At 36.8% G+C, this 27,514-nt stretch overlaps 2 protein-coding genes across 3 annotated transcripts; both read left to right on the forward strand.

Annotated features, from left to right (window-relative positions):
- Positions 1-2,118: 2,118 nt before the first annotated feature.
- Positions 2,119-3,788, forward strand: LOC306885875 (uncharacterized protein; the record flags this gene model as incomplete). Its single annotated transcript, XM_079442668.1, has 3 exons — positions 2,119-2,253; positions 3,203-3,573; positions 3,701-3,788. The coding sequence occupies 3 exons, from the start codon at positions 2,119-2,121 to the stop codon at positions 3,786-3,788; spliced, it is 594 nt and encodes a 197-aa protein (XP_079298794.1).
- Positions 3,789-7,469: 3,681 nt separating this feature from the next.
- Positions 7,470-21,707, forward strand: LOC306884878 (oxysterol-binding protein-related protein 3-like). 2 transcript variants are annotated; one of them, XM_079441107.1, is made up of 22 exons: positions 7,470-7,864; positions 13,575-13,702; positions 13,891-14,007; positions 14,112-14,165; positions 14,283-14,396; positions 14,504-14,614; positions 15,886-15,970; positions 16,123-16,226; positions 16,477-16,560; positions 16,652-16,805; positions 16,986-17,071; positions 17,189-17,320; positions 17,469-17,562; positions 17,648-17,883; positions 18,695-18,832; positions 18,908-18,971; positions 19,053-19,131; positions 19,255-19,405; positions 19,567-19,711; positions 19,870-19,996; positions 20,095-20,217; positions 20,306-21,707. In XM_079441107.1, the coding sequence occupies exons 2-22, from the start codon at positions 13,586-13,588 to the stop codon at positions 20,400-20,402; spliced, it is 2,412 nt and encodes an 803-aa protein (XP_079297233.1). In that variant the 5' UTR covers positions 7,470-7,864; positions 13,575-13,585; the 3' UTR covers positions 20,403-21,707. The 2 variants fall into 2 exon arrangements, with proteins under 2 accessions (XP_079297233.1, XP_079297234.1); XM_079441108.1 differs by having other exon boundaries at positions 7,470-7,831; positions 13,526-13,702.
- The last annotated feature ends 5,807 nt before the right edge of the window (positions 21,708-27,514 follow it).

Genomic DNA, 27,514 nt, shown 5'->3' on the forward strand with positions numbered 1-27,514 from the left:
TCAGATAAAGCCATTGCATATAGCAGGGACGTAAATTGTAGCATGCTAAAACACACATGTGCGAACACACCCCTGTCATTAAGGACCATTTTCTAAGCTTCCTGATCCTTCATCAGCACCTTCCGCTTCATTCCTGATTGGCAGAAACATGCTGACCTCGGCAGACATCTGATTGGACGACCCTAAGGTCTTGTGCTAGACGTCTACACCCCTTGTCTGAGTATCTAGGGTGGATGTTTGTTCAGGTCTTGGAGCAGACAGGATGGGGAAAATACAAAGGGACTGGTTTGCTGAAGTCTGAATAAACTGTAAGCATGCACATTTTGGTCTCCATCCTCTAACCATCTAAATAAAACATCCACATTATTATTATAATAGCGGATGAATGGCACATTGAGGTGAAAAACAAAGCCACTGGACGCCCTGCAACATTTTTATCCATTTGAGAGTTATGAATGTGTAAAGCTTAATCCCTGAAAGTATGTTTTTCATTCATTTTGCGTATTGTATAGAGATATTTTGTCAATGTCAATACACGGCACAAACTTATAACAGCAGCCCAGCTATATATTATTGACTTTTTATAATTACTAATATATAATATATATATATTTTTTAAATAAGATTTATCTCGCAATCTCAACACAATCCTAACTGACAGCTTGCAGTGAGACACTTTTATGTTTTGTGTCACCACTTATGTTATAATGTCGCACTGCCCCCTGCTGGATAAGATATGTATTGACCTTCACAGAAAAGTTGTCTAATTGACGTACCACATCGATATTAAGCATATAATAATAGATTATTCCGTTTAAAATAAATTCATTCGAACCACTTGATAATGTTTGTATATATAAACTCCATCTAGAATATTAACATTTGGGGTTCCAAGATATCACCACCTCATTTATGTATTTATGACCCATTTATTGTTATATATATATATATATATATATGTTACATTACATTTTATATGAGCATTCTGCTAAAAATATGTGCTATGCACATCTACAGATAATTATAGCCAATGATCATTAATGTGCTTTTTAAGTTGATGGAGACATATTTGAAACAGGAATCTCAAAAATGCCCTAATCAAAAATTTTAAACAGCATTCATGGAAAGACTTTTTTATATTTACATTTTATATATTCATATTTATATATATCTTTCGGGCTATATGATGATGATGATTAACATAACTAATAAACACATCATTAGATAACTTTTCCCAAACAGCACTGATTACATAATTAATATGCTACCCCTTACTGCCATTGATCTGCATGACAGTGTTGGCAATTAGTAAATATTCTTTGATGGAATAAAATACCAGACCATTGATAAAATACCAGTGCGACTCAGTGGCCTACAATGCCTCATCCAGACATTTCTAGTATGTCAATTTCCTATTCATCCTCATGTGTCATGCATTTTTTATGTGAAAAAAAACCGACCATTTTTACTTACTCCAGCCTGAATGTGGTGGTAATTGAGCTCTCGGTGAGCTGCACAATGAACTGATTTGAACTATTGTGACATGGAATGCTTCTCTGGTTAATTTGGAGCAAGTCCAAAGGTTTTGTTCAGCATGAGAATGCATTTTATTGACTGGTCATATAGGATGGAATAGGGTGCACATTTCCTGGAGATTATTTTACATGCTCTTTCGTTGGCCTTTCCCTGCTTCTTCTCTCTTTATAAGACTACAATGAGGGGAAAAATCAGTTTGTTAGCTGTCTAATAATTCCTCATAATGCATTAATATTTCAAGGCCAGCCACCACATTAAGGGTTTAGTTATCAAATCACAGTGATTCGGAAAAGAAGTCCACTTCAAAAAATAGTCTTCATCTTCAGGCCCATCTTAAGAAACCTAAGGCACCTTTGAGAAGGACTTCTGCTCCTCTTTCAGTTGGACCTGTCACTCTGTTGCTATGAAACACTCAAGAAGGTCATTAGTGAATGAATGAAGGTGGGTGCTGTGTGTTAATATATTAAGTATGCAATGCTGTGAGTGCATTATAAGGAATGTCTTTGTGAGTATGTTTATTTGCACATGGCCAAATCTATAAAAACCCTGCATGGGGCTTGGACTTCAGTGAACGATTGTAAGATGTCCTACTTTACTCTTCTCTTTCTAGCCCTCGGCACCCTGAGCAGCTTCATGCCGAGGGAGGTAACGGCTCTCAGATTGCCACTTCCTGATGACAGTGATCCTGATAGATTTACATGGGGACAGTTTCCTGAGGTAAGTGCTTTATACTCTTTCTTTTTCTTTACTTCTTTTACTATTTTGGGTTGGAATATATAGTATGTGTGGAATTGTGGACACAGAGTAAATAGTCATAGTTTGCCCAAAACATAATAGACTTTGATCTAAGTCTTCATATCTAATAGGATTTTCAAACATAATTTTTGTATATACATTTATTCATTTAGCTGACGCTTTTATCCAAAGCGACTTACAATTGCTATATATGTCAGAGGTCGCACGCCTCTGGAGCAACTAGGGGTTAAGTGTCTTGCTCAGGGACACATTGGTGTCTCACAGTGGATTCGAACCCGGGTCTCTCACACCAAAGGCATGTGTCTTATCCACTGCGCCATCGCGCGCCATCGCACCCCATCACCATATTAAAATGATGGTGATGATAATGATGATGATAATTATTGTTATTGTTGTTTTCTTTATCTTTGATCTAAGGCTTCATATATGATAGTGCTGAATAATCTTTTTTTTTACATCAAGTTGCACCATGTCATTAAAAAGTTTTGTAATATAATTTTTATTTTGATTACAATTATTTTTTTCAATTATTATTATTATTTTTTAAATACAATTCATAAACATGATTACATTAGGTTGCACCAAATTAAAAGAAAAAACAAACATTTAAAGGGTCAGAGAAAGCAGAAATATTTCTTTAAGGTAACAAATAAGCAAAGTTATAAGAAATGTAAAGAATTGTAGGTCCAGATATACTGTTAGTATCAGCTATACTTCTGATTTGAATTTTAGTTGAAATGAGCAAAAAAACTAAACAATAAACAACAATAATAATTTTTAATTTAAAAAAATAGTGAATGCAACGTCTTAGTTTGAAAGTTACTTCAGTGACTAGTGTATCAGTACAGTCCACTGATTACTAAATCTGCTGATTTTCACCATTCCTTCTTCTACATTTTTGTTGTCAAAGAATGCTCAAGAGATTCCCCGGAGTCTGGAGATAGAAGACTTCACTCTTAATGTAGCCCCAACCAGCGCCCGTGTGAGCTCTCCCACCATGCTGCGACTTCACCCCATAATAACAAAACCAGCACACCTGCATGCCAACCTCCCCCTTCGCTTCGGGCGGGATATGCAGATGACCCCAAAGGAACGCGCTAAGTCCAATATCAACCTCCCTCAGCGCTTCGGCCGGTCCTGTACTATGTGTGCGCGCTCAGGGACTGGACTCTCAGCCACCCTACCACAAAGGTTTGGGAGAAGGAACATATTCCCTTTAGACCCTTTCCGTGCATTGACTCTCTACACACGCACACCTGATTCACCATTTCCAAAAGAAAGGTAAACTTGAATATTTCTGGTAACAACAGAAACTGATTTTGGGTGATTTTTCTTGGATATAATTTATATATAATTTATTAATTTCATTGAATTTCTAACAAATTGCTTTATTTGATTTCTCTCACAGGACACAAGTCCACGACTACATGCTTGAAACAGTAGACGACTCTGTAGAAGAAACTGTAAAGAACACAGACTACACAACTTTAGATTAATGAAGCCCACAAAAACAAGAGAGAGATGTTTATGAGAGATGTTTTATTCACCAGTTTTATGAATTTCCTATTCTCTTCATGCATTTGCATCTGTATTTGCTGTGTTTGAGTAAATTATGAATAACACTACACTGGTGACAGTGTGTTATTATATGTTTCAGAAGAGGGGTTTTTTCTGTAATGCCATTGAAGAACCATTTTTGGTTCCTCAAAGAATCTTTCAATCATCAGTTCCTAAATTATTATTTATTTCTTTTTTCTGAAAAACATTTTAATAATCTAAAGAAACTTTTCCACCATAAAGAACCTTTTATGCAAGAAAAAGCTTCTACTGATGTTAAAAGTTCTTCATTGGAACCATTAATGCTATTAAAGAACCTTTATGTTTAAGAGATTTTGAACATCCAACATCCATAATTGCATCAATGTTCCTTTCATTCCTGCATAAAAAGAACCACTCAGCTTTCTCCTGCAAATGCACTCTGCAGTACAATGCTTAATGAGGTTGAGGTGTTATAAATACACTCTTTAATTAACTGGAATGTTTGATGTTGATTTTCTACAAGATGGCCTGCTACAGGTTGCTGAGGAACAGTGTGACATGCCATTTGCCCAATGATTTGCTAAACACACACACACACACACATCTAACCAAGAATAATGATATAAAACACCTACCTCATATAGTTGCACAAGATGCAGAAGATATATGATCCCTCTCTGCTTTGCTTTAAGGTCTTAATTAAGTTTTGAACCAAGAGACAACCCAACCTTCCCCTTGGACTGCGATTTCAACCTGCAGGGATTACATAAAAGAGAACTGGTGTTTGCAATATCAAAACCATTCCTTGCTCTCAGTTTTTTTACTTTATGTATTCATACTATCACACAACCTACATGCAGCACTTCTCTTGCTATAATGCCGTTTATAGCAATCTAAATGAAGTAGGCCTACATTATATCCAGAAGCATCTAACTGCATCGGCAATGTGCAAATGTCTAAACTGGATAACACATGATCATTTTTTTAGTCTTTTCTTCATAACAAACAGATTACAAACAAACACTGCTATGGGTGTAAGAAGATGCCCTAAAATAGTGTTGCATTTACTTTGAAAAACAAATCACTGAGAAATTGTTATTGAAATAAATTTAAGTAAATTTCACAAATAAATTTAAGGCAAATTATAGACCTACAAGACAAGAGAAAAAGAACACTTAGCATTTACAAATTTGATTGTCCACAAACTGAGCAGTTTACAACCTGTTACAAATAACAAAACAGATAATCCACATTTTCTTACTAATAGACTAGCCCCCAAATTCTAAGACTGAAAAAGTATTGTCTTGTAAGATGTACTATAATCTTTCAGTCTTATTTATGACTTCAAGAACACATTTTTCATATGTTCAGTTACTAATTCCAATGTTCCAAAAATACACCTGGAAGTATAATTAAATATAGGCTATTCACATCTACCAGATGGTCAGATTTTGAGGATGTATTTGTGGAAAAGAGGGTTTCAGCTGAACAGAAACTGAGAACTGGATTGGTGAAACGTGTTGGCAGTTAGCCATGGCATTAAAATGTGTGAAATGTTTCTCATTTGACAAATGATAGTAACATACTTGAGCATTCAAGTCGTAGCGCAGTAAAGGTGGGTGCACGAGCGCTGTCATTTAAAATAGGCCTACTATAGAATACATTGAGGACCTTTTTCAGCAATGATTTGGTTGATTTAGGTGTTGTTTGGAAGGAAGCCACACTTATGGAGTATTTAGAGAATCCTAAGAGGTACATTCCAGGGACCACGATGATCTTCGCTGGGATCCGGAAGAACGAGGAAAGGGTTAATCCAATAGCACATTTGAAAAAATCCACATCGTCGACTTAAAACTTGTTTTCTGACAGTTTAGTCATATATTACTAATATTTTTTAAATAATGATAATTAATTTCAATCAACAAATTAATTAATTGATATATTAGCATTTATATACACACACACACGTTTACTTAGCTATCTAAATGGGGACATCCCATAGGTGTAATGGTTTTTATACTGTACAAACTGTATGTGCTATTGCCCTACACCTAAACTTAGCCCTCACAGGAGACTTTTTGCATTTTTACAATTTCAAAAAAACTTTGTTTAGTTTATTTTTAAACCCGTTTTACAAATGAGGACGTCCCCAAAGGGAATAATTCTCCAGTCCACCAGCAGAGTTCACTGTTTCTTCAGTAGCAGGTCATGCTTATTGTAACATTTACATTTACATTTACATTTACATTTACAACACCTGCATGATATATGACAACTATCATATTCACATTTTGGGACTTTTCATTGAATAATTAGCATATCCATAAAACTTTAAGTTTAAACCTGAGTATTCTTTTGATGTTTTATGCAATTCAGCCATCTAATAACATGCCACAAATTTGGCTCTTTAAAGCTATTTAGTATAGTATAGTATAGTATCCTACTATCACTGTGTAGCTAATGTATTGTATGTAATTAGCATTCCATTACATTTTAGACTCAAAGAACTGGTGCCTAATCCAGTAGAATGGGAAGGGTGAATGCATGGAAATGTTTCTGCTCATATTCCACACACACTCAATTTAATTAAATCTTAATCTGTTTAACATGAAGTAGTCATTTACACTTGCGGCATATGTACATCTGTTAAAATAAAGGTAATAGAAAACTAGTGCATATGTTTTACTAAGTGTTTTCCTTTGTGTTCATGTGTCAACCAATGAATAAAACAGTGAAAGAATAAATACATAAGTGATCTTTTCATCGATCTTTTCAAATTGTTTTAAATCTCTTAATAGTGTTTCTGACAAAGAATTTAATCATTTGTCTTGTCAAGTTTGCTTAAACTTCTACAATTGCATAACAATCAATATCACTAGTACAGACAAATAGACAAGGAAAAGAAGGCAAATAAGAAATGGCAGACAAAAGCATCTGATGTCATATTTTGTTGCCCACTGTCATGGAAAAGCACTAGATTCAGTGCTCGTTTCCCAGAGCTGACAACATGACGTCCATCACACTTTAGTGTTTAAAGTGCTGCACTAATGTGTGAATATGACTCTCTTTTAAAACATACCTTTGTCAGGTTCAGTGGTTTGGTACATTCCACTGAAGGGAGGATTCCCTTTCTAGTGTCAATATGTGTTGGCAATGAACTAAAACCTTTGTCGTTAAGGCAACCCTGGGATGACATGCAAAAGAGCAGATTTGTCTAGCATAAATTAATCACAGCATCATGGATTCTCTTATTCCTTTCGTTAGAACTTATGTTGACCTCATAATATAAAGTGACACAATAATTGTGAATAATAGTGTATACTTATATTGCCCACCCAATACATGCTTATTACCTGGGTTAGTGAATGGTTCATTTAATTTGACTGTAATAGACAGACAAATAGATAGATAGATAGATAGATAGATAGATAGATAGATAGATAGATAGATAGATAGATAGATAGATAGATAGATAGATAGATAGATAAACTGCTTACCTAGGCGTACCTGAATTACATAATGGACTCTGTTGTGTTTTAAAATGCCGTTTCTCGATAGGCTACACATGACGCTTCGATGGATTTTAATTGGCTTTCTAAACGTCAATCACCTTTATGCCCCGCCCACCTCATGCTCAACTCACCGCGGAACTCAAAACACAGTTCGAGGTTCAAAACCTGAGCTGGAAGCCGTAAACTTAAAACCTCGCCTCCACCTTCCGCTGCACTCTCGGATTACATCGGTGTGTCACGGACATTTCGTTCGCGATAACCTTCCCAGAGGCGAAATTACTAAAGATCTGACTTCGGCAGGTAGAAGAAATGCGATGGCGAACCCGGTGACAGTCACTTGGTCCAAAGTGTAAATGTGCTGATGAGACGTTTTTAGAAGAGGATCGTCAGTGACACGAAGACAGAGCCGCCACGCTGTCACCCTGAATCTGGCACCCGCGGTAGGCACTGAGTTTGTCTTCATTGTACACTCGGAGACATTTAAATCGGTCTTTGAATTATCAAACAAGTCCTAACTTGTTGTAAGAGAAGTATTGTAACAGTGATTCATAGTCACTTTTACTGTGGGAAACCTCTCATCATTCAATGGATATACATAAATATAATTATAAAAGTGTGTTTTGTTAATACTTCAGCTTTGATCATACCTTGTTGTTTGTTTTGAGTTTAGTGTCTGTCGTCTTGGAAACCCTTGAAAGTTCTGTTTCCTGTTCTCTCATCATGGATAGACTGACTGACTCATCGATGGCCTTAACTTTACGTTCTTCTTTTTGTTGCTCGGTTTGACCTCATGCGGCTTTGCAGTTCGTGTTGAGATGTTGAAGGTTTTTGTGATTGATCTGTTTGGTCAAAGTCATCGTCGCATCGCGTAACGCGTTGCTGTGGCAACGAAAAAGGACCCGCATCGCTTACAAGCGTTCAGGTGGCGCCTGAAATGCACATTTTGTGTGTAGTATAATCCTTTTATTCTTATTTTATGTAGCTTTTTTGTTATTCATTAAATTGGGTACAACGTCAAATGTTGCTCCCCATAATATCAAACTGGCTACGGTGTAATGTGGAGTTGAGTTAGACTTTTTTAAATGCTTGTATTGCTTTAAAGCGACAGTACACCCTAAAATGAAACTTCTGTCGTCGTTTATCATATTGATATGCCTTCCTTTTTTTGCAGACAGAAAAGGATATGTTTGGCAGAACAGCCTCAAGTCACAATTCGCGTTCATTGCATTTTTTTCTCTGTATAATGAAAGTGAAAGGTAACTGAGGTTGTCATTCTGCTTACTATCTTATTTGGTGTCCCATTTTAGGTTGCAAATATGCAAACATTGTTCCCCTTCATGATCACTGTGGTTTAGTGGGACTTTTTCGATGCTAAACTGAAGACATTACACGTTTTGAATTGAATTATGTGGCTCATGGGTTGTTTCAGTAGGGTTTTTCTAAATGTACTCATACACAACCATAGGCTAAAGCAAACTGCTTTATAATTTACAGCCACATGATAGTTCATACAGATCATACTTTTTAAAAGCATATCAGTGACCTTTTTTCAGAGTTGGAAGTTAGATGTCAAGTGTCATTTGAAGAACTGACAGTCAAGTTGTCAAGTCACTTTTATTTATATCGCACTTTATACCATAAACAGTCAATTTTTCGATTAAAGTCAGTTCATCGTTGATTCAGTGATGTCATTGATAATACACAAATTTGTGTCGTTTGCTGTCTAACCAGTGTACCTATTTTGATAAACTTTAGTTGGCCCTGTCAGATCATGCTTACTAAATCATGTGACTGAAGCATCTTTCAAGGGTTATATTGGTTTTTCCCTCATTAAGTCACTGACTTTGTCATCTGTATTCTGTACTTTTCATTCGACCCTCGCCCACAATAAGCTGTTCATTATTCAAGTCTAACAACCTTTACTCCTTTTAAACTAACATATAAGTTTGTATTTGTCATAACTGTACTTTACAGCCCTCACTCTATAGTCCATTTACTGTAATGACTAAGTTAATGATTGACATGCATTATAAAGGGCCAGTCCTCATATTTTGTGCATATTTATTTGTGTGTGTGTGTGTACATTACTACTTACACCCACATCACATTCTATGTTTTCACACACCATTAATGTTAGCATAGACAATGTCATTTTCCGTTGTTGGTTTTGCGTTGTGTGGTCCTACAACTAACTCTGACCATACTGTGCTGACGTTTTCTTCTCCTGTGTTTACATAATAGGTTACTCACCCTCATCAGACAAGCCAACCTGTTCTCAATGTCACACATGTAAAGTTAATATACATGTCATTAATTTAGGGCATTAAGGTTAAAGGAATAGTTCACCCAAAAATGAAAATTCTGTCAATAATTACTCACCCGCATGTCGTTCCAAACCCAACAGTCCATGTGACATTAGTGGTTCAACCGTAATTTTACGAAGCTGCGAGAATACTTTTTGTGTGCAAAGAAACAAAAATAATGATTTTTACTAAACAATTCTTCTCCTCCAAATCAGGTCTTCTTCCATTATCGAGAGAACCTCTGCATGTAAACAATGCATGCGCATGCATCGTGGTACTCTCCATAAAGGTGGAATTTGTGATTTGGGGGAGAAGACTTGTTGAATAAAGTTGTTATTTTTGTTTTCTTTGAGCACAGAAATGTATTCTTGTAGCTTCATAAAATTATGGTTGAACCACTGATGTCACATAGACTGTTTTACCGATGTCCTTGGTCTAGGAACATTTCAGTTACTTTGCGCTCTATGAAGGTTCAGAAAGCTCACGGATTTCATCAAAAATATCTTCATTTGTGTTGTGAAGATTAACAAAGGTCTTACGGGTTTGGAACGACATGAGGGAGAGTAATTATTGACAGAAGTTTCATTTTTGGGTGAACTATGCTTTTAAGACTTTTAGGAATTAAGAAAAAAAAAAAAACTTGAATCAAAGAACAAACCCCCTTTTTTCTTCCAACCCAAAAGCCATACAAGAACACACACCCATATGCAAAGGAATTGAAATGATTTTTGAAGGATCATGTGACACTGAAGGCTGTGTGCTGTTTTTTTTTTTTTATGAAACATTATAACACTCAAGGCTGTGCAGTACAGTAACTTTATCCCACTTTGCGTCATGGCTAACCCCATTATCGCTGTAGCATTTGTGTGCTGTGTGACTGTCTTGAATCTGTTCTCAGCATTATAATAGGAAAGAAATGGGTTAAAGGAAAACCCTGCCTTTCTGTATTTGCATGTCTTCCTGACTCTCCCTCGAAAAGAGACCGTGGGAGCCTATAATTGCACAAGGGACAAGGAAACTTATTTTGGAGAGTCTCCTTTTGAAAGTCTTGATTTTATGAGTTTATCACAAGAGATTTAGTAACACATTTCGACTGATTAGCAGAAATGCAAATGACCTAAAATATATATTTAAAACCTAGCATGCAGGGCAAATCTGGCTGAGATGTTTGTAGTGTGTACAAACTTGGAGATGCAAAACCACAGGAATACATTTTTCCCTAAACACCAACTGCATACCTCAGTCCAGATTTAGACAAGTCTGGCTCTGCAAACTATACAAAAATCTGATTTTGAGTTAAGTAACCTTGAGCTTGAGTTGCTGGTATTTACATACAAATTCTCAAACACACATAAATTAAAAAAAGAAGCAAGTAAGTGAATGTCCTTGAATACTCGGAAACTTACTGTGAGTTTATGTGTGGAATAACAACATGTTTATCCTAAGGCTAGAGTGGCTCACATATACAAGAGGAGCTTTTGTGTGCGTGGTCTGTCTATTCACCACAAATTTGCTCTGGTGACTCATATCATGAGAATGACCTGAGCATTAGTAGTCTGTGGTGTCGTTCTCTCCTATCCACATGCTCCCAATGCTTTTATCCTAAACATTTTACAGTGTATGCAAATATGACACACATGTATGTGTGTATTGTTGGGTGTGGATGTGTGGTAAAGTCATCTTTAGAGGGCTAAGGTCTCTGAAGTAGTTTGCTGGTTGTGTTTGAGTGGGATATTTTGTTGGAGTTTGATCAACGTGTACATGAGTGGGATAGACCTGTTTGTAAAAATCGCAAACACCTCTCAAATTCAATGTCAGATCATATTTTCACATTTAGACTTTGTTAGTTCTACAGTTTGGGATTGTCATGAACCTGCCAAAAAAATGTGGTCCTGTCAGGTTTATTATAGGAGGTATCGGTATCAAAACATCTCACAAATGCTTTATGCAAATATACATTTGCAGAAATGAATTACACAGTGTTTTTTTTGTATCTTTAATTTAATGTACAAATATATGCTGGATGTTGTCATTCATACTGTATATCAAAAATGTATGAGCATCAAATTATAGTATGTGAACAAGCTTTTACATTTTTAATAACTTAATACACAAATATATGCTGCTGACTTTAGATTCACACTTGCATGCAAAATTCTGAAATATTACATTTTTTGTATGTGCACAATACATTACACACACACACAAAATGGGCCATTTTGTATCTGTAATTTAGTTCACAAATATATTCTGAGCCATTTTCATTTGTGCTTTACATTGAAAATATGTGTATAAGAATCAAAACCATATGTGAATGAGCTTTTGCATATACTTAATAACTTTTGAGACTGTTATGCTGTCACACTGATGCACAAGAATATATCTGATCTTTTAAATGTGCTCAAAGTCGATGAATGAATCACCTGACAACATGTCCAGAAATCTAGAAACTCTTCTATAAAAATGTTGCATGCAAGATTTTAAAAGTTTTGGTTATTGTTTGAAAGCCTGTTTCTCTGTTGTGGGAGAAACCACAAATTTCTGCAGCATGCAAACAAACTCTTGTTTCAGAATGATTTCAACTCTCTTTCAAGTTCATCACTGCAAGAAGGTCACGCATGAACAATCACGACACACTGCTGATGTAGATGAGCACTGTACTAGTTTTGTATCATATGCAACACAGACACATCTGTGCATGTTATCGGAGTAAAAACATGTTTATGACCCTTACATGTGATCTATTAAAGTTAAAGTTTTAACCAAGTTCAAATTCAGAAAGAGAGAAACATTAGCTGTTTTCAGCCTTAAATGAATACTGTGTGTGTGTGTGTGTGTGAGAGAGAGAGAGAGAGAGAGAGAGAGAGAGAAAGAATGTGAATTTGAACATATTGCATGGTCCACTGAAAGAAGAGAGGATAGGGGCACAAGAACAGTCTGTGCCAAGTTTAGGACGTGCCTGTGCAGTCAAAACAATGCATTCTGAACAAAAGGACACACACTCTCTCTCACACACACACACACACACACACATATAGATATACATAGAGAGAGAGAGCTCAAGTGAGGGGGGAAATAGTGTCTTCAAATGAAAAACGAACCTGATAAATAATCTTTGTTTCTTTAGTTCAAGGTTTTTCAAACTTTTTGGAGCCAAGGACCTATCAAGGCAGCTTTTTGGATAACTTTGGATAAAAATTGTTTGTGACATTTAAATAATTGGCTTTTACACAGATCAAAATAAATTCTTAAATTATTATCTAAGTTTATTGAAATAAAAAATTAGAGCCTGTATCAGATTGCCTGGGTATATGACCATGTCATACTGGCCCTATGCATAATTTTTTCTTCTTATTTATTTTATTATTTAATTTTTATGCTTTTGTGCTGTAACCACTGTAATATTTTTATTCGACTAAATTTTTTATCAGGGACATTTGTCTTTGACATGTTTAACTTTATTTTGTTTCTACCTATATTTAAAATGTAGAAAAAAAGTGTTGAAGTGAAATTAAAGTTAAAATTATTTTTTAAATTATATTAAAATAATATCCAGAAAATATTTACTTTGTAAGTTGACTTTTTATGTTGTTCCTACCCGCTATTACAAAAATGTAAGCTACGTAAACTAATATTTATTTAGAGAAAAAAAAAGAGCAAATAAAGAACATATTACTTCTCATAACTTAGTTTAGGTATGAAATATGTGAGAATTTCAAATATGCTAATATGTAAATTACCTTCATTTACATTGGCACAGATTTCACTGATTGTCTTGTCATTTCCTTCTTGTTGTTTTTTTGTTTTTGTTTTTTGCCTCACTCACTTGCTCTTGCCTGTGTCTCTGTTGTCCTCTGCTGGCCATGTTCTGTAATTCAGGTGCTGAAATTTTGTATTGAGTGTTGCCTGTTTTTGTCTCCGCAATAAGTTAATTGCAAGATGAGCACAGAAGACCAAATTGCACCGCTGTCCCCCAAGACATCACCCACCACACCAATCACAACACCATTTACACAACGAAAAGAGAGTAACTCCTCATCTGAAGACTATAGACAGGCAAGACAAATAATACATTATTGATATAGCAGTGGATATGATGATCTTTTGACACAGTTGATATTTCTCTGTATGCTATGTATTAAATCAACATTAGCAGTTTTTAACGATCTTCTTAGGAAAAAGTCCATGTTTTTTCTTCCATAACTTTTTAAAATGAACACTTCTTTTGTCGTCTTATTTTTTAGGACAGCTGGGAGTTGGTTGAGGACTTGCGGGGAATGACAGGAAATATTCAAAAGCCTGAGAAGCAGGAAGGTTTGCTGCTGAAAAAGAGGAAGTGGCCCATGAAAGGCTGGCATAAGGTGATTACAAGATATTGTCATTGACTTTAATGGATTTGAATACATGCATCTTTCAACTAAGGGTGCTAAAAAGGCTTTTTTCCTTGTCTGTCTATGTTTAACAGAGATATTTCCTGCTTGAAAGAGGCATCCTTACATATGCCAAGACTGGGACTGATGTGAGTGTGAAACCATGGTCTCATCCACACACTTTCTTCAAGGCTTATGTAGAGTAAACTTGCTTAAATCCTGTCAGAGGTGCTCTTTCATCCCTTATCGTGTGATTGATTCCTCAGCTGAAGAAGGGGAGGTTACGAGGTCGCATTGATGTTGGTCTCTCTGTCATGGCAATGAAGAAGAAGTCAATGTGTATCGACCTGGACACAGAAGACAGTATCTATCACCTCAAGGTATTGGCACACGCTCCCCTACACATGCTGGGCTAAGACATGTAGTTAGTTACTCTCATTTTGAGAATGCACATTCTCATTAGCTGTATTTACTGTGACATTCACAGGCGAAGACTCGGGATCTGTTTGAACAGTGGGTGACGCAACTACGCCATCATCGAATGTTCCGTCAGAACGAGATCGCCATGGAGCCTCCCGAGCCCACCTCCAGCCGACGAGTATTTACCCTCCTTATACAGTCATCAATCACGAGTGTAGTATAAAAGTCAGCCTTTAGACCCAACATCCCTTCAAACAGGATAAGAACCTCGAAAGCAATAAAAAAAGTTACAATAATGAGATACGCTGAAATTTTGCCTGAAACGGACAGTTTATTACTTCAGTTATTAAAATATGTCATGGCTGCTATTGAATTTTAAACTGTTCTGCCTTTAGTAACATCAGTAAAGTTTTCAAAATGTAATTTTACATGGTTTCTTAAATCAAAACATCTGGATATAAACAGTGCGAAAAATAGCTTGTTTAAGGTACTTGGCATTAAAAAAAAAAAGAAGAGTAATAAGCATTTGCTCACAATATCATGTCACTAGGCTAAACACTTAAATAAAATGAATAATTACTGATGTGCATATTAATATGAAATTACTGGGTTGCACATTTTGCATTCCTAATAACAATATTTAACAACAGTAATATACTACTTTTAAATGACAAAGACTTCAACATTGTTACAAAAATGTATGTATCTTTTAATAAATTCTGTTCTTTTGAATTTTCTATTCATCAAAGAATCCTGATCAAAAAGTATCATGATTTCCATAAAAACTAAGCATCATACATGTATTTAATATTTATCATAAAAAGAAATGTTCCTTGAGCAACAATTACAATTCAGCTTTTCCATCACAGGAATAAATTACATTTTAAAATATATTAAAATTAGTGCTTTCAAACAATGAATCTTATCCAAAATAAAAGTTTTTGTTTGCATAATATATGTGTGTGTTTTGTGTATATTTACTATGTATATATAAATACACACGCATACAATATATTTGGAATGTATTTACATATAAATTATATGAATATAAATATAGATATTTTAATTAAATACATTTAATATATAAAATAAAAATTCTGAAATATATACATGTGTGTGTGTATTTATATATATATATATATACATAAATATAAACAGTAAACATACATATATTATGTAAACAAAAACTTTTATGTTTGGATGCAATTAATCGCGATTAATCGTTTGACAGCACTACTTAAAATAGAAAAAATGTATTTTAAATTGCAACAATATTACTGTTATTACTGTATTTATGATCAAATAAATGCTGCCTTAGTGAGCATAAGAGACTTCTTTCAGAAACGTTGAAATATCTTAATGACCTGATAGTGTAACTCATCATTTCCAGGTGAAACAGAAAAGGCACACAGATTACACATCTTTTGTATTTTTTCTCTTTATTACCAGCGTTCATTTCTCACCAAGCAGTCTTCAGCCCTTTTGAATAACAGCTGGCGCCAAAACTCACAAGACATGGAGAAGTGCTGCAAAGGTAGATGCAAAAACCTGCACTGACACATCATTCTGAAATAGTAAATAGTATTCATGGCGAAAGTACTGTACAACTAATACATAGAGAACATTTTAGAGAAGTGGTTTTCCTGAGCATCACTAAGAAAATAAAAATGGTAACTTTTTTTTTAGATCTGTCAGAGTGTGAGTCAGGGCTGCTGGAATTAAATCTGCTGCTGAAAAATATGGAGGTTCTTCACAGAACATTCTCAGCACCTGCCATTAACTTACTGCAGGTAGGGCTGTTTGGATAAAATATGTGTTTATGTTTTGGTCTGTGTGGGTGGGGTTATTCAATCTTATAAAACATTAATTTCAGGACATCCAGATGAAGTAGCATTTTTTGTATAAAATACAAAAATATACACTGTTTGAGTTTGGTTAGATTTATAAAATATTTTTGAAAGAAATCTATCGCTCATTAATTAGACAAAAAAAAGTAATGCATATATATGTGTGTGTGTGTGTGTGTGTGTGTGACCCCAGACTGAAGGCTCTAAAAAGGAGAAACGAGGACAAAAAAAATGGAAATCAAAGAATTATAGCAAGGAAAATAAAAGCACACAACAGGTAAAATAGCTCTGTTTCTAATTTACATTACACACAGACACTGCATCACACAGTCTCTCTTATTCACTTTAACTGATCTGTTGTTTTCTAGCAAAATCCTGATGTTTCATCTTCCCGTCTGCACGCATCTCACCCAAACTTGATGTATTCAGAGCCGGTTTCACCAGACTCATGCCTGGACAGCCCAGACTCACCAACAGAAGCCTCTCGAATGCAGGAGGAGTTCTGTCAGCTTGCTGGCACTGGTCAGTATGAATACTCACATGCATGCTGCACTGTTTCAGGAATATTTCTATTAATAACTATGTTTTAAAATAAAAGAATAATGAAGTATTGTTATCATCTACTGAAATTTTGAGAACAACATGATGAAATGACACATTCTTTCTTCTTTTTCACTTTTCTCCCTTTCTTTCTTCTTCTAGTTCATTCCACTCTTCGGTCAGCGTACATTTCCCTTTGCACAGAACGAGACCGAGTCAGGAACACATTGGACTGTATCAGTGAAAAGGTATACAGGCAATCAATTTTGTTATCTGTCTTTTGTTAAGTGCTTATATGCTTAGTTTTTATAGGCCAAAATCAACAAAGCCAATTCTGTCGTCTTTGAATCTTCTGAACCAATCAGGATGTCCTCGATGGGTCACGTCCTCTCCTGCAGCAGGTGTCCAGTGAGAGTCGAGGGTCAATCCCAGAATCCCTGTCAGAGTTCTTTGACGCTAAAGAGTATCTTCTGTCTGGCAGCTCATCTGAAAATGAGGTCAGAGAGGTCAAGTAGTCAAATCACAGATTTGCATGAATCATGTGTCAATGATTTAAAATTGTAATAAAATATATTTTTCATCAGAAAGAAGGTAAAACACATTAATTTCTTACTGATTATTATATTTTGCATTTTTTGTGAACAGGTGTCCGATGATGATTCGTACATCAGTGATGTGAGTGACAGCGCGTCAGTAGAGTATTGCAGGAATGAGAACGGCATCACAAAGGAGATTTTAAGTGAGGCACTGTCTATATTCACCTTTATGAAGCTTCACCTTTCTTTACAACCATTGTTAATGTTGTGTGTGTTTTGTGTCTTCAGGTAATGGCATTGACTGCGCAGTGATGCGGCGAGACCGTTTGCCGAGTTCACGCATGAACGAGAGCGTGAATCTGTGGAGTATTCTGCGTAGTAACATCGGTAAAGACCTGTCGAAAGTTGCCATGCCTGTTCAACTCAATGAGCCCTTGAACACCCTGCAGAGACTGTGTGAGGAAGTTGAGTACTGCCACCTACTGGACACCGCTGCAAACACACACGACCCACACATGCGCATGGTGAGAGCAATCAAATGAGTCATTATTTACTCACTCTCATATCATTCTGTGACTAAAGTTCAAAATTGTTTAAAAAAAAAGTTGACTTAAATGTACATTTACTGAAAATTAACTCTCAGGCCATACAAGATATAGATGAGTTTGTGTCTTCATCCAAACATATTTGGAGAAATTTAGCATTACATCACTTGCTCACTAGCAGATCCTCTGCAGTGAATGGGTGCCGTCAGAATAAAAGTCCAAACAGCTGATAAAAATATCACAGTAATCCACACTGATGTGTGTTTGTAATAAACAAATCCATTTTTTTTTTCTAAAATCTCTTCTATCCGTAGTCATTGCTTTCTGTGGTGAAAAAGTGGTCTTGTCTGAATCAGGAGAGAAATATGTGCAGATCAAGCACGATTTATAAGTGCAAACAAATATGCTGGTGGATTTTGAGAGGACAAAAAAGGGGGGGATGGACTTTTTCAATGGAGGAAACATTATAGATTATGGATGGTAACGAAGCGATGCTTTAAAGTTAATACACCTAAGTAATGGACATGCAGCTTTTCACGTCACAGGATAGTAATTGATGGAATTAGAATAGAGAATAATGTGTTGCTTTTATCAGCTGTTTGGCCTCTCATTCAGACGGCACCCATCCACTACTGAGCAAGTGATGTAATGCTAAAGTTCTCAGAATCTGTTCTGAGGAAGAAACAAACTCATCTACATCTTGGATGGCCTGAGGTCGAGAAAATTTTCAATAAATTTTCATTTTTGGGTGAACTATTCCTTTAACCATCTATTCTATTCTTCTCTGTAGGTGTATATAGCAGCATTTGCTGTATCTGCATATGCGTGTTCGTTCACTAGAGCAGGAGGAAAACCGTTTAATCCTATACTGGGAGAGACATATGAGTGTCTCCGGCCAGATAAGGGCTTCCGCTTCATTGCTGAACAGGTAAGCATGCACATTTCTTTTAATTTTTCCAAAACACAAAGGTGTACACGCTCACATGCACATTGTGTACCTCAGGTCAGTCACCATCCACCTGTGTCCGCTTGTCACTGCGAGTCCAAAAACTACACATTTTGGCAAGGTAAGTGAATCACATCTGGCTAGTGTCAGGCGTTTTAGCATTTAGCATGATTTTAATGTCTATTCTCTGTATGTCCATTAGATGTCCGATGGAAGAATAAGTTTTGGGGGAAATCCATGGAGCTCGTTCCCATGGGAGTCACTCACTTAGAGCTGCCAGGGTGATTTGATTTTATCCTGAATTGTTCTGATTCCCATTCGCTTCCATAATTCCATCCTGCAATCTCCACCGTATCTCAGTATCTCTCTGTCTCACTTTCTTTTACTCATTCGCTCATTCTCAGTTTTGGGGATCGTTACGAGTGGAGTAAAGTCACTTCATGCATTCATAACATTCTGAGCGGTCAGCGCTGGATCGAACACTATGGGGAAATGTCAATCAAACACTCTACAACCATGGGAGACGTCAGTTATTGCAAAGTCACTTTCCTTAAGGTGGGGTCATCAAGACATGCAAAACAGGCTTTAATTCCATATATGTGTGTGTGCATCTGTGTTTATCTTGCCCACATCTTCGTCTTGTGGAATAACTTTGACCAAATTTTCATTTTATGAATGATTGCTTATGATTTGTTTAATGCATGTCTTACATGCAGTCGAGATCTGGAGGTCTGAATGCTAATGAGGTAGAGGGTGTGGTCACTGATTCAGATGGGCGTGTCATTCACTCTCTGTTTGGTAAATGGAGCGAGGCCTTGTATCTGGGCAAACCACCTTCGGCAACCTGCATCTGGAGAGCAAGTGAGTCTCAGACCAGTCCAGAAGAGTCTGTTTAGCTCTATTTAAATGGTTCAAACATCTAACTTTATTCATTGGTTTATCTCAGATGAATTTGTGGATAATGACCTCAAGAGGACGCTAACACAGCACTGTTTTTGTCTCTGTATGTGCGCCTATAGATCCCATACCTGAGGAGCATGAGCAGTACTATGGATTCACCCAGTTTGCAATTGAGTTAAATGAATTGAACAAGGGTTTAAAGCCACTCTTGCCTCTGACAGACACCCGCTTTAGACCAGACCAAAGGTAAAGACACATGAATTATGCATATATGTTGTCCCAAAGGGAACTTTTCCAATTATTAAAACCAGTTTTATATGCTGTTGGCTACTTCTTTTTGTTAGATTACTTGAAGAGGGTGATATTACCGGAGCAGAAGAACAGAAAGAAAGAATTGAAGTCCTCCAAAGAGAGAGGAGGAGAGTCCTGCAAGAAAACAGCATGACACACTCGCCCCGATTTTTCAAGTAAGTGACTCTTATGAACACAAAGATGCTGCTGTGTTGAGTGCGTCATGAGTTTCTGTCCGTAATTCTGTTTCTATAATTCAATCAGACGTGCTGAAGACGACTCTTGGATGAGCAATGGCACTTACTGGGACCTCAGGAATGACCCTGGCTTCAGCAAACTAGAATTCCCTGTGCTCTGGTGACCACCAGTGGATTTGTCATTGACTCTTCCGTTTCTGCTCTGGCTGTATATAGATCCCTGCTTATTTGTTATTTTATGCAATCCTGCTGAACACTGTGGGTTTTAATGTACCATGCTTATGTTGATGTTTTTCTATTGGTATCTTGGTTAAACAGACACATTTAGTAAGTACCTCTGGAAAGACATTTATGCCTTACTTGTCAAACTGCCTAGTTGATGGTTAGATGCAAATGCACTGACCAATGACTTTTGTAGGTGTCTGGATATAATTAGTATATTATTAATTAATCAAGTCAATTAAAAAAAAAATCCTCAAACCGAATCAATAAAAATAAATGACAATATTAAGGCTGATTAAGAATCTTAAAGAACAAACAACGTTCACCTTAAAATAAATAAAAATTATTTTTGTAAATTAAGCCTATATTTAGGACCATTATAGGTTTTGTGCATTATGACATTTTTTATTGTCATTTTCATTACTGTAACGTGAAAAAGATGATGTATTTAATTGGTAAAGTGTTTATACAACATGATGGTATTTGTTATATTACCTTTCATTGTTTTTCTTCTTAAATCAACACAAAACATTATATAAAAGAATCAAAACTATTACAGTAATGAGAATTTAGGGTACTTATTTGTCATGAAAATAATGTCGACTGGCAAATAAAAAAAATCTTAGTCCTTAAAATAGACTTGATGTTCTTTTATACAAAATATAATTTCTTATTTATTTGTTTTGTTTTATTAAATAGTAATTGAGTTATTTTGAGTGACCTGGGCTGAATGTTGTAATGAGATTTACACCAGGAGAGTTCGTACAATAAGCGTTTGAAAGTCACAATTCATCCATTGCTGACTCAATCACTCCACTTTATAATCAGGGAATATAGAAATAAAAAATATATATTCATAAATATTTGTGCACATACTACTGATGATTTATGCATATTTAAAGGGACTTAGCTTTCTTTAATTCGTTAATAATTGAAAACTAATACAGAAACTGATTATGTAATGCATGGTAATTTTGAGTTGTGTACATTCTTGTCCTCCTTTTCTGTGTATGTTTGTTAAAGAGAGCGACTGATAGTCTACATGTGCTTCTTGGTGTGGCTGTTACACTTGATAACCGTTCTGTTTCACTGTGGGTCTGGCGTTTCAAATGTGGGAAACACGACATTTCCTTCAAGAATTTAAGCAAACTGAGGACTGTTGCTTTCAGAGGACTGGGAATGGATTGCATCAGTGTATGACTGACCACATGTTTTGTTGCGCAATAAATGTAGTGAGCACAAATCTAAGAAACTTTCCCTGTTTTATTATACAGACGCTTTTGGATATTCACTTATTGCTTAACTTTTATGACGATGGTCGATTTTCTTTTTTTACTTTATTTATTTTACAAGCTTGAATTAGTAGGAAAAGATATTATAATTAAATTAAAAAATTGTTGGCAGGGTTTACTAATAGGAACTTTGCTTTGCCATTGAATGGCGGGTAGGATTGTGTAACACTAGAAAGATCCCCTTTCTAGACATGTTGGATGATTTTTCATTCAGTATTTTTTTAATGGAGGTCATTTCGTGAAGGGAAGTGACATACTGCCAAGTATGGTGACCCATACTCGGAATTCGTGCTCTGCATTTATCCCATCCAACGTGCACACACACAGCAGTGAACATACACACACCGTGAACACACACCCGGAGCAGTGGGCAGCCATTTATGCTGCGGTGCCCGGGGAGCAGTTGGGGGTTCGGTGCCTTGCTCAAGAGCACCTCAGTCGTGGTATTGAGGGTGGAGAGAGCGCTGGACATTCACTCCCCCCAACTACAATTCCTGCCGGCCCGAGACTCGAACCCGCAACCTTTAGATTACGAGTCCAACTCTCTAACCATTAGGCCACGACTTCCCACAGGTTTAGCGTGCCAAGCACCTCTGCGCAGGTTTAGCGTGCCAAGCACCTCTGCATGAGCTCTTTTGAATTGTCAGCATGGAACCAGCCAAGAAAAAAGGCCGTTCGGAAGTCTGGCACCATTTTCAACTTGTATCAACATATAAAATAAGCTAATAATAATAATTATTATTATTATTAGTAGTAGTAGGATTGGTATTTTAAAATAATAAGTTATAATAATGAACTATAATTTGAATAAATATGTACATGTGTATTTTATGCTTATTCAATGTATAATAAAATATGTTAAATAATAGGCCTACATAATGTAGGAAAAGATTTCAATAAATTAATACATGTGACCTCCTTCTGTAGGCTGAGTGCCTAACTTGCTCTCAACAGCTTCCTTATAATAACAACACATCCTCCGTGTTGAGGCATTTTAGAGATAAACATGCACTTTCACTAACCAGTTCACAAGCATTTCACAATTCCACAATAATTTTATTGTATTGCTTTTGGGGTTTTCAGAGCATAAAGTGATTTATTACATGAAACAATCAACAATATACATAAAATAATGATTATTATTATAATAATGGGCCATCTGGGACATACATCACCTTCACCTTTTGACCACAAGATGTCGTTAGTGTGCACAGTGTTGAGGGAGAAACTTGAGGGGAAAGCCTTGGTGCTTTGAAAAGCTTAATTTCACCATTACTATTCTGGTCTGTCTATACTACATGCTAACTAGGCCAATACTGGCAGCTTTACTCATTGTAACTATAGGGAGTCAGTGTATATATGGTGAAGTATATTCACCATCACTCACATGTGATTTGGAATTTCATGCTTTGAGGGGTTATGAAAATTGAAGTTTTTATTTTTGGGGGGGGGGTTATTGTATTAATCTATTTTTTGGTGTTAATTTCATCTTTTATTTTATTTGAGAGTGATATTATTCTCTGCCGTTATTTGCGTTTCCATCTTGCATGAGTAAATTGAGCCAGTTTTGAAGTGAATCTACTTGATGACTTGGTAAATAAAATTGAGAACGTTTATAGTAATTTTGCCTTAAGGATATTCATTTATTTGAATAGCCGTGTGGGGAAAACCCTCTGGCCTGGGATCTCCCACCCAAATAAAATCGGAGTGGCAAAGTCAAGAATAGTGAATAAGAGTACTTAGTCTCCCTCATTACAATTTGTTGAAGAAAAAACTGAGGAAATATATCTTGTGGACATGATGTAAGCTTGAGATGATCCACAATTTCCTTACAGGAGTGCAAGTTCAGTGCCTCAAACGCAGACCATGTAGAGGAGTATACAAAGTTTTAACAAAGTATAACCAGTAAGAGACATCTGAGATCTAATAGCCATAACCTTGTTTGTGAAAAACTTTCCAAAACTCACAAAGAAGGGAAGAGTTTGACAGGGGGATTTAAAGCAGAGTCAATGGTGGAAAAAAGGACATAAGATTTATGCCAGTTTTTAGTGATCAGATCAGAGAAGTATTTGCACTTGGAACATGGTAAGAGAATTTCTCATAATTTCATATGAAACCTGCAATTGATCCTATTTCCATTTGCGCTAGGCTTGTCTACAAGCCTGTCTGAGAGAACACGTTGTTTCATTATGCCAGAACACTAGTGCCAACTTATGACTTCTAAGCTTCAAATAGTACAATACTGTTCAAAATGGATGTTCATCAGCATCCAAGTTGTGCAATATAGATCCATTTCTGAGGAATCCCATACCTCATGATATGCTGTAATGAACTTTTTACCGGAGCGTATGGTGAAAATACGAGACATACGCTCCATTGGCTGATTTCTAGGAGTTTGACCAAGGTATGGCACATAAAAAGATACAGGCATGTGATCAGAGAAGGTTGGATTGCTAATTGTAATGTCCAATACAGAAATTCCATGAGTTTAAATCAACTCCAATGTATGGCCCTGTGAATGCATTGGGCCAGATACCCACTGAACAAAGTCAAATGACTCAATTAGATTTAAAAACTCCATTGATAAGGTTTTGGAAACACAACATACATGAATATTAAAATCCCCCAACAGCAGAATTTTATCATGAGCAGTAACTAGATCCCCCACAAATTTGTCAAGAAATTCCATGTTTTGTTTGAGTGAGAGAGTGAGAGTGAGAGTGAGAGATCGACATGTGTTTATATTTTCTAAATAAATAAATAATAATAATAAATAAAAATAACCTTTTTTTAAATTCTCAACAGCAGCAGCTGTTCCCCTGCAGCCTCTCACGCAGAGCACTTCCACTGCAGGAACTGAAATTGGTGTTGACACACACACACACACACACACACACACACAGATGAGAGAGTTTGTGAAACGAGTTGACAAACTTGCTAAAGCATTAGATCAAGTTGAACTTGTAGCAAACAAATGGAGCCTTGCAAAATCTGCAAGGCTTATCTGGCTCTAGTGTCTTTACACAGTCAAAACCACTGTACCTCTCCAAATTGAATCTCTCAGGAAACCTTTTTGGGTACAATTTTGGGTAGAACTTTGGGTCAAGTTAGTATTAGTATTGGAATGGATATTTTGAATCAGTTAGAAGCTGACATTAACAATAAATTGGTAAAGCATTCTCCTCTCCAATAACGGTACTGAACAAGAGTGTCCTAAATGAGGTGTCAGTGCTGTGGTGGAAACACCTGTTGAGTTCACAGAATCTCCAATTCTGCAGCATTTCTCAGAAATGTTTCCTGATTTGTGGTCTGTTTCTAAACTTGATGTTGGCTTGTGCAAAATTAAACCTCTCGTGTTTTCCAGTATCCACTTAGACGAGAAGCAGAGAGAGCTGCACAGGAAATTATTAGTTAGTTGCACAGTCAATCACTGATGTGGATAAGATCATGCACACCATCACGTAATCATATAATATTGTGATAACATTCTTCTCGCCTCGCCCGATAAGGCCAGCCACCTGAAGGTCCTCTCTCAACTTTTGAGGGGTCTTCACGAGGTTGGATTTTTTTAGTAAGCAAACAAAAGGCTCAATTGTTTAAGACCTAAATGAAATACCTGGGTCAAAACATGGGACGACATGATAAGAGACCACTTCCTGAAAGAGTGAAGGCAGTTGCAACTTTGACTAAGCCTAATACTGGTCTTAGATCCGTTTTGGGTTGGTTCAATTTCAGCATAATTTACATTTCTGATTTTTCCGATTTGGCTAGACCTCTTCAGAAGCTCTTAAAGGAGGCCTTCTAGGTGTTGCCCCTCTTGAGTGGACTCCAGAGATGGACGAGTCTTTCTCCCTCCTCAAATCTGCCCTCTTGTCCACTCCTGGACTTCAACATCTCAACATAACAAGAGACCGCACACCTACAACTGCGTGCTGGGGCAGAACAAAAGGTGACAATTTTGATGGAATTGGATATTACTCTGCTCTTATTCCCTCTTCTACGAAAGGACAAATGCCATGTTTGATGGCTTTGGACTGTGCTGAGTGGCACTGAAACCAGGTTCAGTAACTGACTGGTTACTGAACCAGTCATGGGCTACAACAACGTGGTCCTGCACACACAACACTGCTTCCTGCGCTTGCTGGGAGAAACTAAAATGAAATCCATCTCTAACCAGCGATTTGATCAATGGGGAACTGCCCTCACCAGTCCTCAAACTCACTGTGGTCACTGACAACAGGACCAATCCCGCTTCTATAATGGAAAATCAGGACACTCACATGACAGCACTGAGGTGGTAATTTCTGAAAAAAATACATCACATCCACAAAGAACCCTTCAAAGATTCAAAGAACTTGTTCGTTGATGGAAGCAGCTTCTGTGAGGGAGACTAAATAAATTAGTAGATATGGCCATGGAAAATATGTATTGCATAACCAATGCTTTTGCTCTGTTTCATTTATATTTTGCAGTTCTTTATTTTTGTTTACAAAAACTACATTATTTTTTCTCAACGCTTTCATTTTCGTGTGCAAAGCTTCAATTCTCTTGCAAATATATGCGGCAGTGTTTTGACTCCATATCCCACCGATTATTTATAGTTGCGTTCATATCGTAACACTCCAAAAATACTACCAAAGGAGTGGATAAAGAGACCACAAGGTTCCTGACTGGACCAGATAATTTATTTGGGCATCAATAGCAGGAGGCTTGAAAACACAACATTAATAAATGGCATTTTTATTCTTATTCAATAATACTACAATCTTAAAACTTCAAAAGAGCAAAGCAGCAGGTTAAGAGGGTCATCACATAGGTCTCTGCTTCAATTAATAATGTATTTGACAAATCACAGATTACCTATAATAAATAAACAGTCGACGAGCAGAAAGTATTCAGGAGAGGGGTTCAACACCTTTAAATTAATTAATGTGCCCACCACTTATACACAACTTCATTACACAGCAAACCCCAAAAGGTACACAAATCCATAAGTGCATCATGTTAAATCACATACTTAAATACACACCAAACAAAATCACTCCATATGGGCCAAAACCACTCTGGCTAACCACTTAGCCGTCGTCAATATAAAACAATATGAAAAGCGACACAAAAGAGGATAACCTGCCCTTAATACCACACACACACAAATGCCGGGGGACCGGTAACAATTAATCAATGACGTTAAACCAGGATGCCCCGGCAAATAAAACACTTCATGTATACACCCAATGAAATAAACCGTAAAGACAGATAATGGGCTGCTGGCCCTGTTACCCGCTACCGGACGTGGGGTACAGCGTTCGGGAAGTCGAGCGGCGGCCGCCGAATTTTAGTTAGGGAACCCAAGACTTCAACTATCCCACTCACTCGCTCGCACACGCACACGCACACGCACACGCACACGCACACGCACACGCACACGCACACGCACACGCACACGCACACGCACACGCACACGCACACGCACACGCACACGCACACGCACGCCCCGGCAGCCTCGGCAAGAAGCTCAGCAGCACGCACATACAAAATCCCCCTGTCCAACAGCAACAGATCTCATACCTTTATAGGTTCCATTACAAATACAACACAGGTGTTTGCCCTTTCCCTAATGAGACGTAAGGCAGACACTACGGGGCCACCACGGTCGCCCCTCCCCTTGCCTAAATGAAGGGTTTACATCATGATTCCGATTACTGAACCCAAACTTGAGCCAGCAAAATATTAAATCTGAAGTTCAGCACCGCCTCCTCCTC

The sequence above is a fragment of the Barbus barbus genome, assembly GCF_936440315.1.
Source record: "Barbus barbus genome assembly, chromosome: 19".
In the NCBI taxonomy this organism is placed as follows: domain Eukaryota; kingdom Metazoa; phylum Chordata; class Actinopteri; order Cypriniformes; family Cyprinidae; genus Barbus; species Barbus barbus.